Raw genomic sequence first — 19,214 nt, 5'->3', positions numbered from 1 at the left:
CCCCCCAACACCCTCATCTACCCCAGACTGCCCCCCAACACCCTCATCTACCCCAGACTGACCCCCCCCCATTCTCATCCAGACTAGCCCCCAACCACTGACACCTCAAACTGCCCCCCCCCTTACCGCCATCTACCCCAGAATTCTCCCCCTCCCAACCCCACGTCTGTCCCATCCCGTCTAACCGACCCGCACTCCCTGGACCAGGGGCGGACTGACAACTCATGGGGCCCCTGGGCAATAGGGGATCATGTGGCCCCTGTATCCTTGCCCAAATTCAAAAAAGCCTATGAAAAAGGTACCAGGGGCATCTCATGGGTCCCCCTACTGACCCCGGGCCCTCCGGCAGTGCCCGAGTTTCCAAATGGTCAGTCTGCCCCTGCCCTCTACACCCAACTTCTGACCCCCCCACACTGATTAGTTGGGGGATGTGTGTTCAGCTCCCGCACATAAAGTCACATCCCCCGTGTCACTAATTTCCCCCGGCACTTATGGGGTTACTGATGCTCCTCGGGATCCCGCCCAGCGCCCCGCCCCCTCCACCGATCACTGCTTGTAAGACCGGAGCCGAGCCTGCAGTGATTAGACTGGGGGGGTTGGGCTTCTGACTGCTCCAATCACACACAGGGGGCGGGGCTCGTGCATCTCCAGACGTCTGCCGCTCCTCTGTGTTCTGTCAAAAGAGGATCGCCGGACACCGGGCTCCCCTCACCTATCATCCCCAGGACAGCATGTCGGTGGCCGGGCTGAAGAAACAATTCCACAAAGCCAGCCAGGTGAGACGATGACCCAGTGTGTCCCCCCCGTTATCTGTCACACTGTACTCCTTCCATCTGTACACCCCCCATGTGGACACCATACACCCTCCATCCGTACAACGTGCTCCCCACTGTCCATACACCGTGCAACCTCCATCCTTACACCATACACACCCCAAGTGGACACCCTGCACCCCCCATCCGTACTCCGCGCAGCCCCCCCATCATCTGTACTCTGCTCACCCCCATCATCTGTACTCTGTGCGTAGCCCCCCCATCCGTAGTCCGCGCACCCCCCCATCCGTACTCCGCGCGCACCCCCATCCGTACTCCGCGCACCCCCCCATCATCTGTACTCCGCGCACCCCCCCATCCGTAGTCTGCACGCATCTCCATCCGTACTCTGCGCGCAGCCCCCCCATCCGTACTCTGCGTGCAGCCCCCCCCATCCGTACTCTGCGTGCAGCCCCCCCATCCGTACACTGCGCGCAGCCCCCCCCATCCGTACTCTGACTCTGCGCACCCCCCCCCATCCGTACTCTGCGCACCCCCCCCCCATCCGTACTCTGCGCACCCCCCCCCCATCCGTACTCTGCGCACCCCCCCCCATCCGTACTCTGCGCACCCCCCCCCCATCCGTACTCTGCGCACCCCCCCATCCGTACTCTGCGCACCCCCTCCATCCGTACTCTGCGCACCCCCCCCCCATCCGTACTCTGCGCACCCCCCCCATCCGTACTCTGCGCACCCCCCCCATCCGTACTCTGCGCACCCCCCCCATCCGTACTCTGCGCACCCCCCCCATCCGTACTCTGCGCACCCCCCCCCCATCCGTACTCTGCGCACCCCCCCCATCCGTACTCTGCGCACCCCCCCCATCCGTACTCTGCGCACCCCCCCCATCCGTACTCTGCGCACCCCCCCCATCCGTACTCTGCGCACCCCCCCCATCCGTACTCTGCGCACCCCCCCCCCATCCGTACTCTGCGCACCCCCCCCCATCCGTACTCTGCGCACCCCCCCCCATCCGTACTCTGCGCACCCCCCCCATCCGTACTCTGCGCACCCCCCCATCCGTACTCTGCGCATCCCCCCCATCCGTACTCTGCGCACCCCCCCCATCCGTACTCTGCGCCCCCCCCCATCCGTACTCTGCGCACCCCCCCATCCGTACTCTGCGCACCCCCCCCCATCCGTACTCTGCGCACCCCCCCCATCCGTACTCTGCGCACCCCCCCCATCCGTACTCTGCGCACCCCCCCCATCCGTACTCTTCGCGCTGCCCCCCCCCATCCGTACTCTTCGCGCTGCCCCCCTTATCCGTACTCTGCGCACCCCCCACCCTGGTTCCCGGTCATTATTTTCCATGCATACCCCTGCCTACCCCTACACACGTGTACACACATAGATCACACCCCCTTGAAACAAAACCTGCAAGAAAAGTCCCCAGGATCATTGATTAGAATATTAATGTAAGATCTTCATGTGATTGAGCCTCGTGGGAGGTGGAGGGATTGGACCCACTTATAGGGATGAGTACACCTCTGTACGGAGCACACACCGGCACTATACGGATCATCCTACTCACTCTTCATTCTTCCAGCAAGATTTGGTGTAGAAGCGTCAGTCCTGTGTGCAGGGAGCCCTAAGCCTCGCTCATAGGGGCGTATTATGGTCTGTGCCCATGGAGGGCCGTGGTTCCCTTCACCGGGGAGGCACAGGTGTTCCATGCGCAGTCAGTCTCATGTCATTCGAGATGCAGTAGCTGCACATGCACACACTGCTCCCAATCTGACATCCATTCAGGTAAGCACGGCTCTCCACAGGCACACGCTTTAGTACGTCCCATGTGAACGAGGCCGTAATGGTGGCCTGACACTTTGGTTTCTTTTAGCAATCGATTTCCCCCTTATAGGAATAATTGATCTATAGTTGGTAATCCATTCCATTGATACGCCACCCACAGGGAAGAGGATATGGATTGATATTTGGAATTGATGATCGGAAGCAGGGGCGGACTGACAACTCATGGGGCCCCCGGGCAATAGGGGATCATGGGGCCCCTGTGTCCTTGCCCAAACTCAAAAAAGCCTATGAAAAAGGTACCAGGGGCATCTCATTGGGCCCCCTACTGACCCTGGGCCCTCGGGCAGTGCCCTAGTTTCCAAATGGTCAGTCCGCCCCTGATTGGAAGTTATCATTCATACAGTGCTGTAAAAAAGTATTTGCCCCTTTTTTCTGATTTTTTTTTTTTTTAATAATTTTTGCATATTTGTCACACTTAAATGATTCAGATCCTCAAACAATTTTAAATATTAAACAAATATAACCCAAGTAAATACAAAATGCAGTTTTTGATGATTTTATTTATTAAGGGGGAAAAAAGCTGCCCAAACCTGCCTGGACGGGTGTGAAAACGTAATTTCCCCCCTTGCTAAATTAAGAATGAACTGTGATTAACCAAATATTTTTATAAAGCGGAGTTAAATTTCACTTTCCGCACCCAGGCCTGATTACTGCCAGACCTGGTAAATCAAGAAATCGCTTAAATAGAAGCTGTCTGACAAAGTGAAGCATGCTAAAAGATCCCAAAAAGCAACAGATCACGCAGCAATCTAAAGAAATTCAGGAACAGATGGGAAACAAAGTCATTGACATGTATCAGTTTGGAAAAGGGTTAAAAAACCATTTCTAAGGCTTTGAGACTCTAGTGAACCATTCTGAGAGACAATTATCCACAAATGGAGAAAACTTGGAACAGCGGTGAACCTTCCGAGAGGTGGGTGGCCTACCAAAAGTACACCAAGAGCACAACGAGTCATGCAGGAGGTCATAAAAGAACCCAGAACAACATCTAAAGAACTGCAAGGCTCAGTTACCTCAGTTAGGGTCAGTGTTCACGATTCAACAATAAGAAAGAGACTGGGCAAAAATGGCATCCATGGGAGAGTTCCAAGGGGAAACCCACTGCTGACCAAAAAAGGACACAAAGGCTTGTCTCATATTTGCCAAAAACATCTTGATTATCCCCAAGACTTTTGGGCAAATATTCTGTGGACTGATGAGACAAAAGTTGAACTTTTTGGAAGGTGTCCGTCCCTTTACCATATGGCATAAAACTTACAGAGCGTTTCATAGAACATCATACCAACAGTCACATATGGTGGTGGTTGTGTGATGGTCCGGGGCTGCTTTCCAGCTTCAGGACCTGGACGACTTGCCATAAATGATGGAACCATGAATTCTGCGCTCTACCAGAAAATCCTGAAGGAGAATGTCCGGCCACCAGTTGGTGACCTCAAGCGCACTTGGGTTATGCAGCAGGACAATGATCCGAAACACACCACCAAGTCTGCTTTTGAATGGCTCAAAAAACAAAAAAATGAAGGTCTTGGAGTGGCCTAGTCAAAGTCCGGACTTAAATCCAATTGAGATGCTGTGGCACGACCTTATACAGGTTGTTGATGCTTGAAAACACACCAATGGGGCTGAATGAAACAATTCTGCAAAGAAGAGTGGGCCAAAATTCCTCCACAGCGAAGGGAAAGACTCATTGGCAGTTATCGCAAACACTTGATTGCACTTGTTGCCGCCAACAATTGTGGCATAATCAGTTATTAGGTTTAGGGGGCAATTACTTTTTCACATAGGGCCAGGCAGGTTTGGACAGATTTTTTTCCTTAATAAATGAAATCATTTAACCGCTTCCCCGCCGCCCTATAGCACAAATGCTGCGGCAGGGCTGCACCGAATCACGTGTGTATATATGCTTGATTTAGCATGTCTGGGTAGGGGGCGCGCATTGCTCTACCCGCGCCGCCATTGACGACTATGGCTGTCAATCACAGGGTCCCGGACGGAGACTCCTCTCCGGCACCCGCTGATTGCCGAAGAACAGTGACAGAGGAGAAGTGTGTATGTAAACAATACAGATCTCTCCCTTGTCAGCTTCAGCATGCTGCTTTGTTTTGCTCTGCAGAGCAGAGCAATACAAAGCAGCATGTTTACACAGTAAATCGCACACACAGTAAAACAGCACACAGTTAACCTTTTGTTCACCCCCAGATGTTAACCCCTTCCTGCCCAGTGTCATTAGTATAGTGTCAGTGCTTTTTATTTTTTTTAGCACTGATTAGTGTCTCTGGGGATGCCAGTGACAGTTAGTGCCAGAATGCCCTCCGAAGTCCTGCTATAAGTTGCTGATCAGCGCCATTACTAGTATTAAAAAAAAAAAAAAAAATTCCAGTATATATACCGCCATTTGTAGACGCTATAACTGTCATGTAAACCAATTCATTTACATGTATTGGAAATTTTTTTTCTTTTTTTTTTTTTTTTTTAGCAAAGACATGGACAGTTTGGCCTAAATTTATGACGAAATTTGATTTTACAAATTTTTTTTTAACTGGATATGTTTTATAGCAAAAAGTAAAAATTTTTTTTTCTTCTTTTCAAAATTGTTAGTCATTTTTTGTTTATAGTGCAAAAAATAAAAAAACGTACAGCCAATCAAATGCCACCAAAAGAAAAGCTCTATTTATGGGAAAAAAGGACTTGCATTTCATTGGATGCAGCATTGCATGACCGTGCAATTGTCGGTTAAAACAGCGCAGCACCGTATTGCAAAAAATGGCCTGGTCAGGATGGGGGGTAAATCCTCTGAAGGGCAAGTGGTTAAAATCTGCGTTTTGTGTTTACTCGGGGTTATCTTTGTGTAATATTGAAACTTACATATTTGTCACACTTAAATGATTCAGATCATCAAACAAAAAAAATCAGAAAGGGGGCAAATATTTTTTCACAGCACTGTATTTCTGATTTCCTCATACAATCGAATAATCTGACTAATCGAAATATGATCACATTCATGAGCAAAGCATCTCCGTGCTGCTGATTGATGCCAACATGATCGATAACTTTCCATCCTGGCTGATTTTGACTCTAAATCGAGTCTAAACTGAACAGAAGGGAGGTTATAGCAATTCCACTACTTACTGATTCACTAGTTTTGATCCATTCACACATCCATCGGATAATAAACTGAAGCTTGTATAGTGTATGTGCTGGTCTCAGGGATTCGTGTTTGTCCGTGCACAGATTTTATTTCTATCGGTACCTGGGATAACATGTAATCAATGATGCATAGGGGTCCTGCGTGTTTTGCTTGATAAACGACCGTTATTACTCTTCTCTTTCATGAAAGGATATACGAATGATACTTTTGTGTCACTTTTATAAATCTGGAATAACGGCTGAGAGAATTTTGTGTTTTAATTAGAGAAATGACAGTTGGAGGGATGTCTTGCGTTACCCTACATATTCCTTGTAGCACTTCTTAGACTAAAATGTGTATCTATCTTCTAGTACAGGGGTGTCAAACTGGCGGCCCTCCAGCTGTTGTGAAACTACAAGTCCCATCATGCCTCTGCCTTTGGGAGTCATACTTGTAACTATCACTCTTGCAATGCCTCATGCACACGGGACGATTTTACAGCGGCTGTTTTTGGTTTTTGACGGGTTTTTTTTCTACAGCTAATAAACCCCCCAGCATGTTATCCTATGTGTCCATGCACACAGACTGTAATCAACTTTTTTTGGCTGGAGAAAAACCCAGGACTAGTGGGTTTCTAGCAGATTTTTTTTTAGCTGTAAAAACACTCGAACGCTGAAAAACACGGTAAAATGCCACAAACTGGTGTTTTTGAACTTTGTTTGACCAAAAAAAAAAAGAAACGCTAAAAAAATAAACTCGGGTAAATGCGAATGCAAAAAATGCTAAAAAAAAGCGCGGAAAAAACACATATTTTTTAACGTGATTTTACACAGCTAATGTTACCAGCGTGATCAAAACGTCCCGTGTGCATGAGGACTAAAGGGTTAGTTCACCTTTTTTCATTAAAAAAAAACTGAACTCTCAACATCCCCCCACCCTGTACCCCACTGCACTTGGCTCCTTTCATGATTATCTCCTGCTGCCCATGCGAGCATTAGAAGTGCCGGTGTAGTGGCATCATCATGCTTGCAATGGCAAGCAGTCATTGGTCAGCACAGCCATGTCACCATGCTGACCAATGAGAATCTCTCTGAGCCCTCTGTGTTCTGGGATGACACCCTGGAAGACTGAAGGGCACTTTTTAAATGCCTGTGCCCAGGGTCGGACTGACCATTTGGAAACTCGTGCACTGCCCGAGGGCCCGGGTCACTAGGGGGCCCCATGAGATGCCCCTGGTACCTTTTTCATAGGCTCTTTTGAGTTTGGGCAAGGACACAGGGGCCCCATGATCCCCTATTGCCATGAGTTGTCAGTCCGCCCCTGCCTGTGCCACTACATTGGGTAATGTGGGCAGTGGCAGATAATCATAGAAGGAGCGAAGTGCAATTGGTGGGGGGTTGTGAATTCACTTACCTTCCCATTTTTTGTGAAACGGGGAACTAAAGCTGGCCATAGAATCTCAGCCAGTTTAGCAGGGACCCAATTTGATGGTTGTATGAATTGGGTACAACCAGCCTGTTGGATTTTTTTGTGTGATTATTGCCAGTGGCTATAGCTGCTAGCAACAACTGCTGTCTTCAGGGCCCCCACCCCTACCCCACTGGGAAAAATTCAATAACTCTGCGGAAGGGATTCCCCATCAACACTGACTGTTGATGGGTGGGAATCAAGTGATTTTTTTTTTTTCTTTTCTGCAACACAGAAAAGTTTTGAGCACTCCACAATCGCTGTCTTTGCGCATGCATTTGCAGCACAAAAAAAAAAAAATCATAAAAAGTTTTATCCAATTATGATTGGAGTTTGGGAGGAGCCTGGGCAAACTGAGACTTAAGCTGGCCATACGTGGATCGAAATGTCAGGTTCAGCTGGGACCAGACAAATGTTGATCCTTGTACAGGCAGGCTGGTGTATTGATCGACTTGTGTATAACCAACCTGTTGGAAAATATTCTCTCAATCAGTGTTGCCAGCTATAGCTGATGGTGCTAATTAGTGTATTCTGACAGCAGGGAAGTCTCCCCACTGTCAGAATGCAAAGACTGTCCGGGTGTGATTTCCCCCAATCCACATCGAGCGTTGGATAGGGGATTTGAGTTGTTTTCATGTGTTCAAAAAAAAAAAAAAGGTTTTGTCTGGCATTAGGTTTTAATGAAGATCCAACCAGAGGATAACCCCCTCCATAAGGACTATAGCACGGGAAGTCATGGGGATGTTGGTGCACAAATATCATGGATGGATTTCATCACCGTAACTGAACAATCTATTGCTTCTACTTAAGTGATCCTTTTGAGTCTGCTTTTTTTTTTTTTTTTCTGCATTTGGGGTTTATTTCCTTTTTGGTGTTTTGAATTACGGGTGGAATTGCCACGATTCTGCCCGCAATATAAAAATGCGCTGTTAAAATGTCAAATCCCTCATCAGCGTGTTCAGGTGCTATTCATTTTGCACGACAAGCTGTGCGATGCATGTTACCCAAAAGATGTTTCGGAGCACAAGTTACACAATTTGGTTTGCGAAATTGCAGGGTGAGAGTTGCGGCAGAATCGCACCGCATCTTTTAGATGTCATTGAAATGAATGGCACCTAAACATGCGGATGTGCAATTTGACATTTTTAGCAGCGTGATTCAAAACGCCTATATGTGAACGGAGCGTTAATACAAATGTTATGCTGGAAGCGGTTACAATAAAACAGCCAATACTGCCATCAGCCACATTTTGAACCATGGGTGACCATGTCTGCACCACCCATCCCGACAAGTCAGGATGAAAAATGATCGACCAAACAGTGGTTGCATCCAGAGGTACTTGCTGTTACTGTGGATGCTGTGGCTGTCTGAATACCGTAGCGGGTACTGCAGGTTCCTCCATTCACACTGTTTAGTGGATTTAAGTGTGAAGCACATCTGGGAAAATGAAGTCAGTGGAGCAACTGTACATCGTCACATGACAGCGCAGGGAACGCCCTAGAACTTTGTATGCATACTACCACCCTTGACCCTGCTTTCACTATATCTGGTCTCCCACAGTACACAGAAATAAATTTATATTAATAAATATTAACTGCTAAATACCTTTTCTCATCAGCAGTTAGAGCAGTATTTTGACCTCTATCAGTGTCCAGCAGAGCACTGGTTAAAGCTCGTAGGAGGGGTTTTATGTTCTGACTGTCCTGTGAGGCTGTACAATCCCTGACCCTCTGTCTGAGTGCTGATTGGCCCTGTTATTATCACATGCACCCTCCCAAAGAAAGAAAACAACCCTCTACCAACACCAAACAGAACATGTGCAGAGTGACTCGTAGAGCTCTGTACTATCAACATATGGATTGGGGACAGTAGGGAAAGGGGAGGATCAGAGAAGACAGGATCAAACAGCCTTTTTACACAGGGCAGAAGATTAACCCCTTCTGTTCCACAGTGAGAATAACAAGCAAGTTTTACTGCATATACAGACTGATTTTACTGTTGTGGGTTTAGTAACACTTTAATACAGAGCAATCAGGTATTTTAAGAAAGGCCATAGATGATACGATTTTTCTTTCCCGCAAAGACAATTGCTCAATTTCCTCATCAACACAGTATTGATGGGGGAATCCCTCCCGTGGAGCTATTGTGTTCTCCTGGGGGAGGGGATCCATCCCTGCTGGGAAAACAAAATGAATATTGCTAGTAGCTATAGCCGCTGGCATTAATCGCATCCAAAAAATCTGACATGCTGGTTGTGCCCAAGTTAATACATGGATCATCTTGGGTACAATCCGCTTCCCATACATGGTTCAACTCTCAGCCGGCCACTGCTGAACAGGCTGAGATTTGAACCATCTGTGGCCAGACTAATTTTCCTTTGTCTAATTAGAATATTTTTTACCTTTATCTCAAGCTAAAATGTGAAATTTAGTGTGAATTGGAATTTATTATGAAAAAAATGTTACCTGTAAATTAAACAAAATCAGCATTTCTGGCTTCTCCCTTATTATTTCATCCCTCATATTCTTCATATAATCTCAGTTTATTCCCTCAGATTCCGAGGTTATATGAAATGTTCTGACATCAGACGTGCATTTGGTCATGCTTTGATGGGTATAATCCGGTGCTATGAGAGATGGTGACACAGCGGACCTGATATTATTTTTCCTTGTAGTGAGGATTTACTAATTATTGTTTTTCAGTTCAGGAAACAGGTATTTCCTGCATCAGAGTGACGTGCTTTCAGACCACTCTATTCATTAAAAAACAAATGTACAGAATACAAAAGAGAAAATGGCACAGCAATGTGTGTGTGTATATATATGTATATATATGTATGTATGTATATATATGTATATGTATGTATGTATGTATATATATATATTTATTAGTATGTGTTGTATATAGGTGAGCACTGACAATAAATAAATATCAAGCCGCTAGCACACAAGGTATAGGTAACAATCCCCACAAATATAAAAAAAAAGGTGCAGCGCTAAAATCACAGTACAAAGCTTTATAAATCAAGTGGAACAGTAAAATGCATCATATAAGTGCACTTAAAGTGCAAGGAAAAAAAAAGAATATTCAGCAAATAGTATTATGGTAATAATGTCTGTGATTACAAGTGATAATCCGTAAAGCAATAAAAATAAAATGGTATAGTCCAAAAAGGTATAAATAAATGTCCGTAGGACACAAGGTGCAGCAATCTTGGGTGTCAAAATATATTTATTTATTTCAGGTACTTGTATAGCGCCGTTAATTTACGCAGCGCTTTACATATATATTATACATTCACATCAGTCCCTAACCCTCAAGGGGTGTACAATCTAAGGTCCCTAGCTCACATTCATACGTACTAGGACCAATTTAGACAGGAGCCAATTAACCTACCAGCATGTCTTTGGAGTGTGGGAGGAAACCGGAGTACCCGGAGGAAACCCACGCAGGCACAGGGAGAACATGCAAACTCCAGGCAGGTGGTGCCGTGGGATCCGAACCAACGACCCTAGTACTGCCAGGCGGAAGTGCTAACCACTTAGCCACTGTGCTGCCCAAATATATATTCTCTTTTGTATTTTAAGGAAGTTTACAATGCCTTTTGGGTACTACAGCTTTGCACAGTTATTATTGTAGTGAGTACGAGATTTGTTTTTTACCCCAATTGTACAGGAATATTCTACTATTATTTTATTTTTTTCTTTCAAAGAATGAGCTAGTAGACCTTCCTTCCTTTTTTTTTTTTTTTCTTTAAATTACCGTAAACCGTCTTAAACATGTAGTTGGCAACTTATAACAACTAATTAGGTTCACGCTTTTCCAACCTCAAGTCTCAAATCAGTTTCCAGGAGAGGATAGAATCTTCATGGATGCTCTAAAGTTGCCATAATTTCTTCTCATTCAGTTTTATAAATGAGGTTTACTATGATTTTATGGTTGGACTTCTGCTCTGCCCTAAAATTCTCTAAATAATTTAAAGCAGATATTCAGGGTTCTGGATATTGCATTCTTGAATTGTGTAACATCAGGATTTAGTTTTCTGTGGTGCTGGAACATCTGCATTGGGTGTGATCCTTGGTAGGTCGTTGGCTGTTTATTATATTGTTTGAGCAAGACATGAACTCGTGATTTGGTGAGTTGTTGCAGGTCAGTTATTCGATCATTAAATCTGAACTCTGGGACTTAGACAAAAATGTACCCTTGCAGTGGGCCCCCTGCACTGCAAGGGTTAAAGGCTTGTGTAGCCTGGGGGTGCAGGGGTAAGATGTATTATTGACCTGATTTCTGGCTCCTAGATTCTCCAGCACTGTCCTTGAGCTCCAGGCTGTTGGTAGTCCCTTAGCGTCGCCATGTTCGGTGCAGGGATATTAACCCTGTATTCAGGGGCGGACTGACAACTCATGGGGCCCCCGGGCAATAGGGGATCATGGGGCCCCTTTATCCTTGCCCAAACTCAAAAAAGCCTATGAAAAAGGTACCAGGGGCATCTCATGGGGCCCCCTGCTGACCCCGGGCCCTCAAGCAGTGCCCGAGTTTCCAAATGGTCAGTCTGCCCCTGCCTGTATTGTATGTGAGGAGGCAAATCTGTAACCACGGCCTGAAGCTGCTATGAGCAGACACTGAGGGAAATCTGTTGCATAGATTGAGGGACACTGCTGGATTAAACTGAACCTCAGCATGTTTTTTTCTAAAAATCCTCCTATGCATTTCAATAACGTGACTAGGGCACACCAACTCCTTTTGCAAATGCTGCACCTGCCGGGCACTCTTGCCTGTCAATCTGTGCAGTGCGGTCTTTTCTAGCCACAATTGTAGCAATCAGCCCATCCTGCAAATAGCTTTGAGGGGTCAGCGTATTTTTCTTTTTCCCTTTTTATTAAGATGAGCCCCCCCGTCCTTCTTTCAGAGCTTCATGTGTAATGGGGCTGGTGGTGCATTTGATGTAGTATCGCTGGTGAGCTCTGTTCAGGGGATATAGCATTGCATAGGGGCTTTTTGGAAAATGTTGCTGTAGGTGAACTCAGACCTTTGGGTAGGTAATACATCTTATCCCTGCACTCCTAGACTAAACAATCAGTTATTTCTTGCAGTGCAAATTGGGGACCTCCACTGCAAGAGTCCATTTTTTTTTCCCCCATTTCCAGAGTTCAGTCAAAGCATCAATATGACAGCCAGGCAACTAGCATTTTCAGAAGGGGAGGTCAACATTGGCAGTGATTCTCTCACAGCAGGCTTCTTTTTATTAATGGGGTTTTCAAGTTGACTTGATGGGTTTGCGTTTTAAAGATTTTATTTTTTATTAGCAAGGCAGCTCTTCCATTCAGTTCTTCTATTTCCGTCAAGTCACGTCATTGAGATTCTTCAGATCTTAAGATGATTGAAATACAAACACATTTCTTCTATAAAGTATATGGATCTCGGCTGAGAAGACCTGACACTGAACATCTTGTCTCCGATTGATAATTACGTCCTCTTGGTGATCGTCTTCCAACGCTGACCTGTTCTCCAGGCCTGTACAGTGCACTCATCATGAATGGCAGTGAATCAGCCGCTATGTATTATTCACAAGTCGCTGTCATCACATGTAGAAATGCAGGCCTGCTAATAGGTTCCATTTTGATGGATGTTCATGCTGAATTACTGATTAGTCAGAAGCCAGCCTGTGATCTCTCCTTCCATTCAGCAGCTATTCATGAGGGTTATGGTCCATTCACAAGGATGTCATCCTGTATTCAAGCACGGTGAATAATGGAAACAAGGATGAAGTATACACAAGGGAGAATTAGCGTGTTTGTTTTTTTGGTTTTTTTTTGTTTGTTTTTTTTCAGTGTAGCTGTGCTAGTTCAATATTTGAATTTAATGGACAATATCTAAACAAAATCAATTAGAACGATGGCCATACACCTATAAATACAGTATGGATGGAGGAAGCTCCCACTGAGGCCTTTGTATTCTAACAGCCGACACCATAGGCTGCATAGGATCTGATTGGATGTAGCTGCGGTTCAGCCGCCAATCTTCTGCCTGGCTCCTTCCATTTTTCGATGGGGTGTTGGGCGGTGGGGTGATGATGGGGCCAATCATGGAGCGAATTGTGGCCAGTTCATCAGGAACTCACTGCAGTTCACATAGTACATGGTCAGCTTTAGGCCAAGTTCACACTGAGCATCAGCTTCCTTTTAAAGTGGAACTTTACACATAACAACTTGATAACAAAATAATGTTCTTGAGCAAGAAACCTTCATTCCACATGAATAATTCTGCTACCATCATTGATGTGCGCTGTAAACTACCTCCAGCCTTGCTCCTGTGTCTTCCTTCTGGAGGCTGCCATTTTGCTGAAGACCAGAGTCTTGAGCAGCATTTATTTATTATGAATGCTGCTGCTAGACTCATACGTCTTACCAACCGATCAGTGACTGCTGCCCCTCTCTGCCAATCCCTTCATTGGCTTCCACTAACCCAACATATAAAATTCAAAATACTATCCACAGCTTAGAAAGCCATCCACAACACTGCCCCTAGCTACATCACCAACCTCATCCACAGATACCGCCCAAATCACCCACTCCACTCCTCCCATGATATCCTCCTCTCTAGCTCCCTCATCACCTCCTCCCACACTCGCCTCCAGGACTTCTCCAGAGCCTCTCCCATCCTCTGGAACTCCCTACCACAGCATGTCCGGTCAGCCCCCACCCTATCTGCCTTTAGGTGATCTTCACTTCTTCAGGGAAGCCTACCCCACCTCCACCTAAGAATTTTGCTTGAATCACCTCCGCCAGATCATCCCCCGCAGCTATCACCTTTTGTATCACCTCCCCCTGCCTTTAGATTGTAAGCTCCACGAGCCGGGCCCTCCTATTCCTTCTGTACTGAAATGTATTGTAATTGTACTGTCTCCCCTATATTGTAAAGTGCTGCACAAACTGCTGGCACTATATAAATCCCGTATAATAAAAATAATATTTATTTCAGGTACTTATATAGCGCCATTAATTTGCGCAGCACCTTACATATATATTGTACATTCATACCAGTCCCTAACCCTCAAGGGGCGTACAATCTAAGGTTCTAACTCACATTCATACATACACATACTAGGGACAATTTAGGCAGGAGCCAACTCATCTACCAGCATGTCTTTGGAGTGTGGGAGGAAACCAGAGTACCCGGAGGAAACCCACGCAGGCACAGGAAGAACATGAAAACTCCAGGCAGGTGGTGCCGTGGTTGGGATTCGAACCAATGACCCAAGTGCTGCCAGGTGGAAGTGCTAACCATTTAGCCACTGTGCTGCCTTTAAATCTTTAGACTGTCAGCAGAGTGGTCTCTTCAAATTTGGCACAGTGCCTACAAATCGAGAGCAACTGAGCATGTGCAGAGGAGGGTGAGACAATAGATCACTGGATTATAAACAGTATAGGCACTTATTGTTAATGTTTTACATAGCTATACCTGAAATAGGGGCTGGCTGAAGTACAATTTTTTTTGAATGAACAGTGTCATCAGCACATTTGACAACTAGATAAAATGTCACTCAAGTACTTCAAATATAGATTTGCTTTTAACATTCAATTTTGGAATTAATGGACTTTCACTGTTAAAAATGTGTTCATTTAAGAAAAATTTTCTTCCTCTCCCTTCGAATTTTTTTATCACTGTAGTAAAAAATGGAAATCGATTTGACCCCTCTGATCATTACAAAATGAACATTTTCAAACAATTTTCTAACTAAAGTTCCACTTTAGGCTCTTTTTTTTTTTTTTTTTTTTTAATGGTCATTTAGGCCAATTGAAAGCAAGCAAATGGAGGAAGGGAGTTACTAGGAGGAAGAGACTTAGGTGTGACAATACGTGTTACATGCATTTTTTAGGTGCCCAAATTGAAGTCTTCAGCACCAAAACTTGTGATCCTGCCCCACAAAGTGCCTGTACTTTGGTACAAGGACATCATGGGCAGAACAGTGGCTAAATGGTTAGCACTTCTGCCTGGCAGTACTAGGGTCGTTGGTTCGAATCCCAACCACGGCACCACCTGCCTGTAGTTTGCATGTTCTCCCTGTGCCTGCCTGGGTTTCCTCCGGGTACTCTGGTTTCCTGCCACACTCCAAAGACATGCTGGTAGGTTAATTGGCTCCTGTCTAAATTGGCCCTAATATGTGTATGTATGAATGTGAGTTAGGGACCTTAGATTGTACACCCCTTGAGGGTTAGGGACTGATATGAATGTACAATATATATGTAAGCGCTACGTAAATTGACAGCACTATATTTATATATATATATATTTATATAATAAAATAAATAAAAATCATTCAGATGTAAGTAGGACCCCTAGAATAAAATGGAAATCTTACTGATGAGTGGTGTCCTGACAATTTACTTAGGTGTCAGCAGGGACTTTGTCATTCTAAATCAATGTATTTTAGCCAGACAACTTTTCTTGCTGCTCCTTTTTTTTTTTTTTTTTTTTTTTTTTTCCTGCGATTCTATAGAGACACTTGATGCACTGATAGCATTTACTTTACAATGTGAGTCTTTACAAATCGTTGCTGGGCATGACTAAAGCTGGCCATACACTAATAGAATTTTTGTTTTGAAATTTTTCATTTTGGGGTCAAATCGATGTCCATCTACAGTGATGAGAAAATTTGAAGGAGGAAGGAAATTTTTCTTAAATGAACACATTTTTAACAGTGAAAGTGCATTCATTCCAAAATTTTTCTTTATTTGAAGATCATAAAATTGTAATAGAGGAAACATGGGAGACAGGACATGCATTTGAAGGAGCCTGTAGTGGGTACTATTGGGTAAAACTGGCCAGATACTAGAATTTGTAAAGGGGAAAAAAAATCATTTTTGGAACACATGTTAGATTTATTAACCTCCCTGGCGGTATGATCATGTCAGGAATTTTGTGCTGAAAGCGGTACCATTTTTTTGCATGGAAATATGTAGTTTTTAATTGTAGGCTGTAATTTTTAGGAATAACTCACTGAAATCTATCCGAAAAAGAGTCTATTAAACATTCCGGATATGATAAAACTTGAAACACGAAATCATAAATTATAATTTAATAAATAATCATAAAAAATAATAATATAATAATAAATTTAATTCAATAATATAATCAAACCAAAAACACTGAAATTTGAAATACAGAGGCAAATTCGCACATCGCTGAGCAAAGTCACAAAATCGTTTTCAGTGTCTGATGACGAATTTCCCCACAAATCATCACTCAATTCTGCAAGTGGTTCTGATTTACTATCGCTGTTCTAAAACCGCTTTTGATGTAAAGGGACGCTTTTTGGCCGCCATGGACTTTTCTAAGTTTCCAGGCAGAAAGAACAGTCAAAATGCAGGCAGGGCACAGGACAAAGCAGTGGGGACACAATGTATGTGAAATGCAGTGAAAAAGCAATGACAGCAAAAATGTCATTTTTTAAAAAATTTCAAATTTCCCGCCGGTTCTGCCGCCCGAACGTTCCGACGTCACGGGGACCGGAACACGGAAGTCAGATGCCGGCATCCGCCGGAGGAGATGGACGGGGACGCTGCAGGGGACACATCGTGGGAGCGAAGGACAAGGTAAGTGCTGCAGGGACCCCCAGAGAACGCTGCATAGTAAGCCCGAGTGTAGCTCGGGGTTACCGTTCTTGGTATAGAAATTCTACCCCGAGCTACACTCGGGAACACCGCCAAGGAGGTTAATAGTTAATGGGATCCAAAAATGATATACATTTTTTCAGCATTCAACAAGTGATAAAAGCGTACACATATTTTATAATGAATATGAATGAAAATAATTAAAAACCGAAAATATTAAATTGGAACTTAATTATATGAATATGTTTAGTAATTATATTTTTATTAAAATGAATAAATGCATGCTAAACTTCAGACATAAGTTATATAGTTAATAATAATAGAGGTTTTTAAAAGTGTCTCCAAAATTTCTTTGGAGCAGGGTGTGCTGAGGGCTAATGGTGCCTCTCTCCCTTAACTTCCCTTTCCCTGTCATCGCTTTGCTGTTGGGGCCGCCTCTCACCCTTAGCTTCCCAGCATTGTGAGCAGAGCTGGCTGTTTGTAAAATCCCCCCACTTGTTCCAACCCATCCTTCGCCCCGCAGTGAACTTTAAATCATCACAGAGCACGAGAACTAGCAGTGTAGCAGTGGCTCATGGGTTATGTAAGTAAAACACACTGATTAATTTTCTGCATAGAAGGAATATATACAATGGTATTACTGGGAAAAATAAGCACAGCTCTCTCTGTCAGGCGTGTTCTGTGTTTAGTGTCTGCCATCCAGAAGGACATATCCTGTGAGATATAGAGAAAATAGACTGAGCTATAGAGCGAGTTCCTGTGCCTTCTAACCCAAGCTGGGGGTATATGCTGCTGTGTGATACCACATCATACAGTACCTGATTGTGGAGACAGACTAACATTCTAATTTTGTAATTTAGATGTTTTAACATTTTTATACATCTCATAAATTTAATATACATTATTTATTATAAACATTGGTGTATTTAGCAATTTTTGATCATTTAAAAATAATTATAAAATTATGTAATGCATATCGTTATATAATGTACATTTTAATAATTGAATATTTTTTCATATATGAATTTAAAAAATATACTTTTTTTAATAATGATAAAAATTAAATATACAGTGGATATAAAAAGTTTACACACCCCTTTTGAAATGTCAGGTTTCTGTGATGTAAAAAAAATGAGACAAAGAAAAATAATTTCAGAACTTTTTCCACCTTTTAATGTAACCTATAAACTGGACAACTCAGTTGAACAACAAAATATGGTTGCATAAGTGTGCGCACCCTTAAACTAATACTTTTGTTGAACCACCTTTTTGATGTGATTCCAGCACTCAGTCTTTTTGGGTATACGTTTATCAGCATGGCACATCTTGACTTTGCAATATTTGCCCACTCTTCTTTGCAAAAACACTCCAAATCTGTCAGAATACGAGGTCATCTCCTGTGCACAGCCCTCTTTAGATCACCCCACAGATTTTCCATTGGATTCAGGTCTGGGCTCTGGCTGGGCCATTCCAAAACTATAATCTTCTGGTGAAGCCATTCCTTTGTTGATTTGGATGTATGTTTTGGGTCGTTGTCATGCTGAAAGATGAAGTTTCTCTTCATGTTCAGCTTTCTAGCAGAAGCCTGAAGGTTTTGTGCCAATATTGACTGGTATTTGGAACCGTTCATAATTCCCTCTACCTTGACTAATGGTTCCATCAGACCATAACACTTTTTCCCACATGCTTTTGGGAGACTTCAGATGTGTTTTATGCAAAAGTTAGCCGGGCTTGGATGTTTTTCTTCATAGGAAAAGGCTTTCTTCTTGCCACTCTACCCCATAGCCCAGACATATGAAGAATATGGGAGATTGTTGTCACATGTACCACACAGCCAGTACTTGCCAGATATTCCTGCAGCTCCTTTAATGTTGCTGTAGGCCTCTTGGCAGCCTCCCAGACCAGTTTTCTTTTCGTCTTTTCATCCATTTTGGAGGGATGTCCAGTTCTTGGTAAAGTCACTGTTGCACCATATTTTCTCCACTTGATGATTGTCTTCACTGTGTTCAATGATCTCTCTAATGCTGCCTTGGAAATTCTTTTGTACCCTTCTCCTGACTTGCCTTTTAACAATGAGATCCCTCTGATGCTTTGGGAGCTCTCTGCGGACCATGGCTTTTGCTGTAGGATGTGACTAAGAAAATGTCAGGAAAGACCTACTAGAACAGCTGAACTTTATTTGGGGTTAATGAGAGGCACTTTAAATGATGGCAGGTGTGTACTGACTCCTATTAAACATGATTTTGAATGTGATTGCTTAATTATGAATTCGGCTATATCCCCAGTTATAAGAGGGTGTGCACACTTATGCAACCATTTTAGTTTTTTATGTTTACTCCCCCCCCCCCCCCCACAAAGATTCCAGTTAGTTTTTCAATTGAG

The 19,214-nt window shown here is 44.0% G+C and overlaps 1 protein-coding gene across 1 annotated transcript in view; it reads left to right on the top strand.

The window, feature by feature from the left end:
* Window positions 1–618: 618 nt before the first annotated feature.
* The window catches only part of SH3GL3 (SH3 domain containing GRB2 like 3, endophilin A3), a 157,774-nt gene continuing 139,178 nt past the window's right edge, over window positions 619–19,214 (top strand). Inside the window, 1 exon segment of the mRNA XM_089689396.1 lies at window positions 619–776. Within this exon segment, the coding sequence (XP_089545522.1) occupies window positions 732–776 (45 nt within the window). The 5' untranslated portion in view covers window positions 619–731.

This window comes from Staurois parvus, unplaced genomic scaffold (assembly GCF_062004578.1).
Source record: "Staurois parvus isolate SC_StPar_1 unplaced genomic scaffold, SC_StPar_1.0 ptg000472l, whole genome shotgun sequence".
NCBI lineage: Eukaryota > Metazoa > Chordata > Amphibia > Anura > Ranidae > Staurois > Staurois parvus.
The sequence above is the reverse complement of the archived record's forward strand: the minus strand, read 5'-3'. Positions and strand labels throughout refer to the sequence as shown.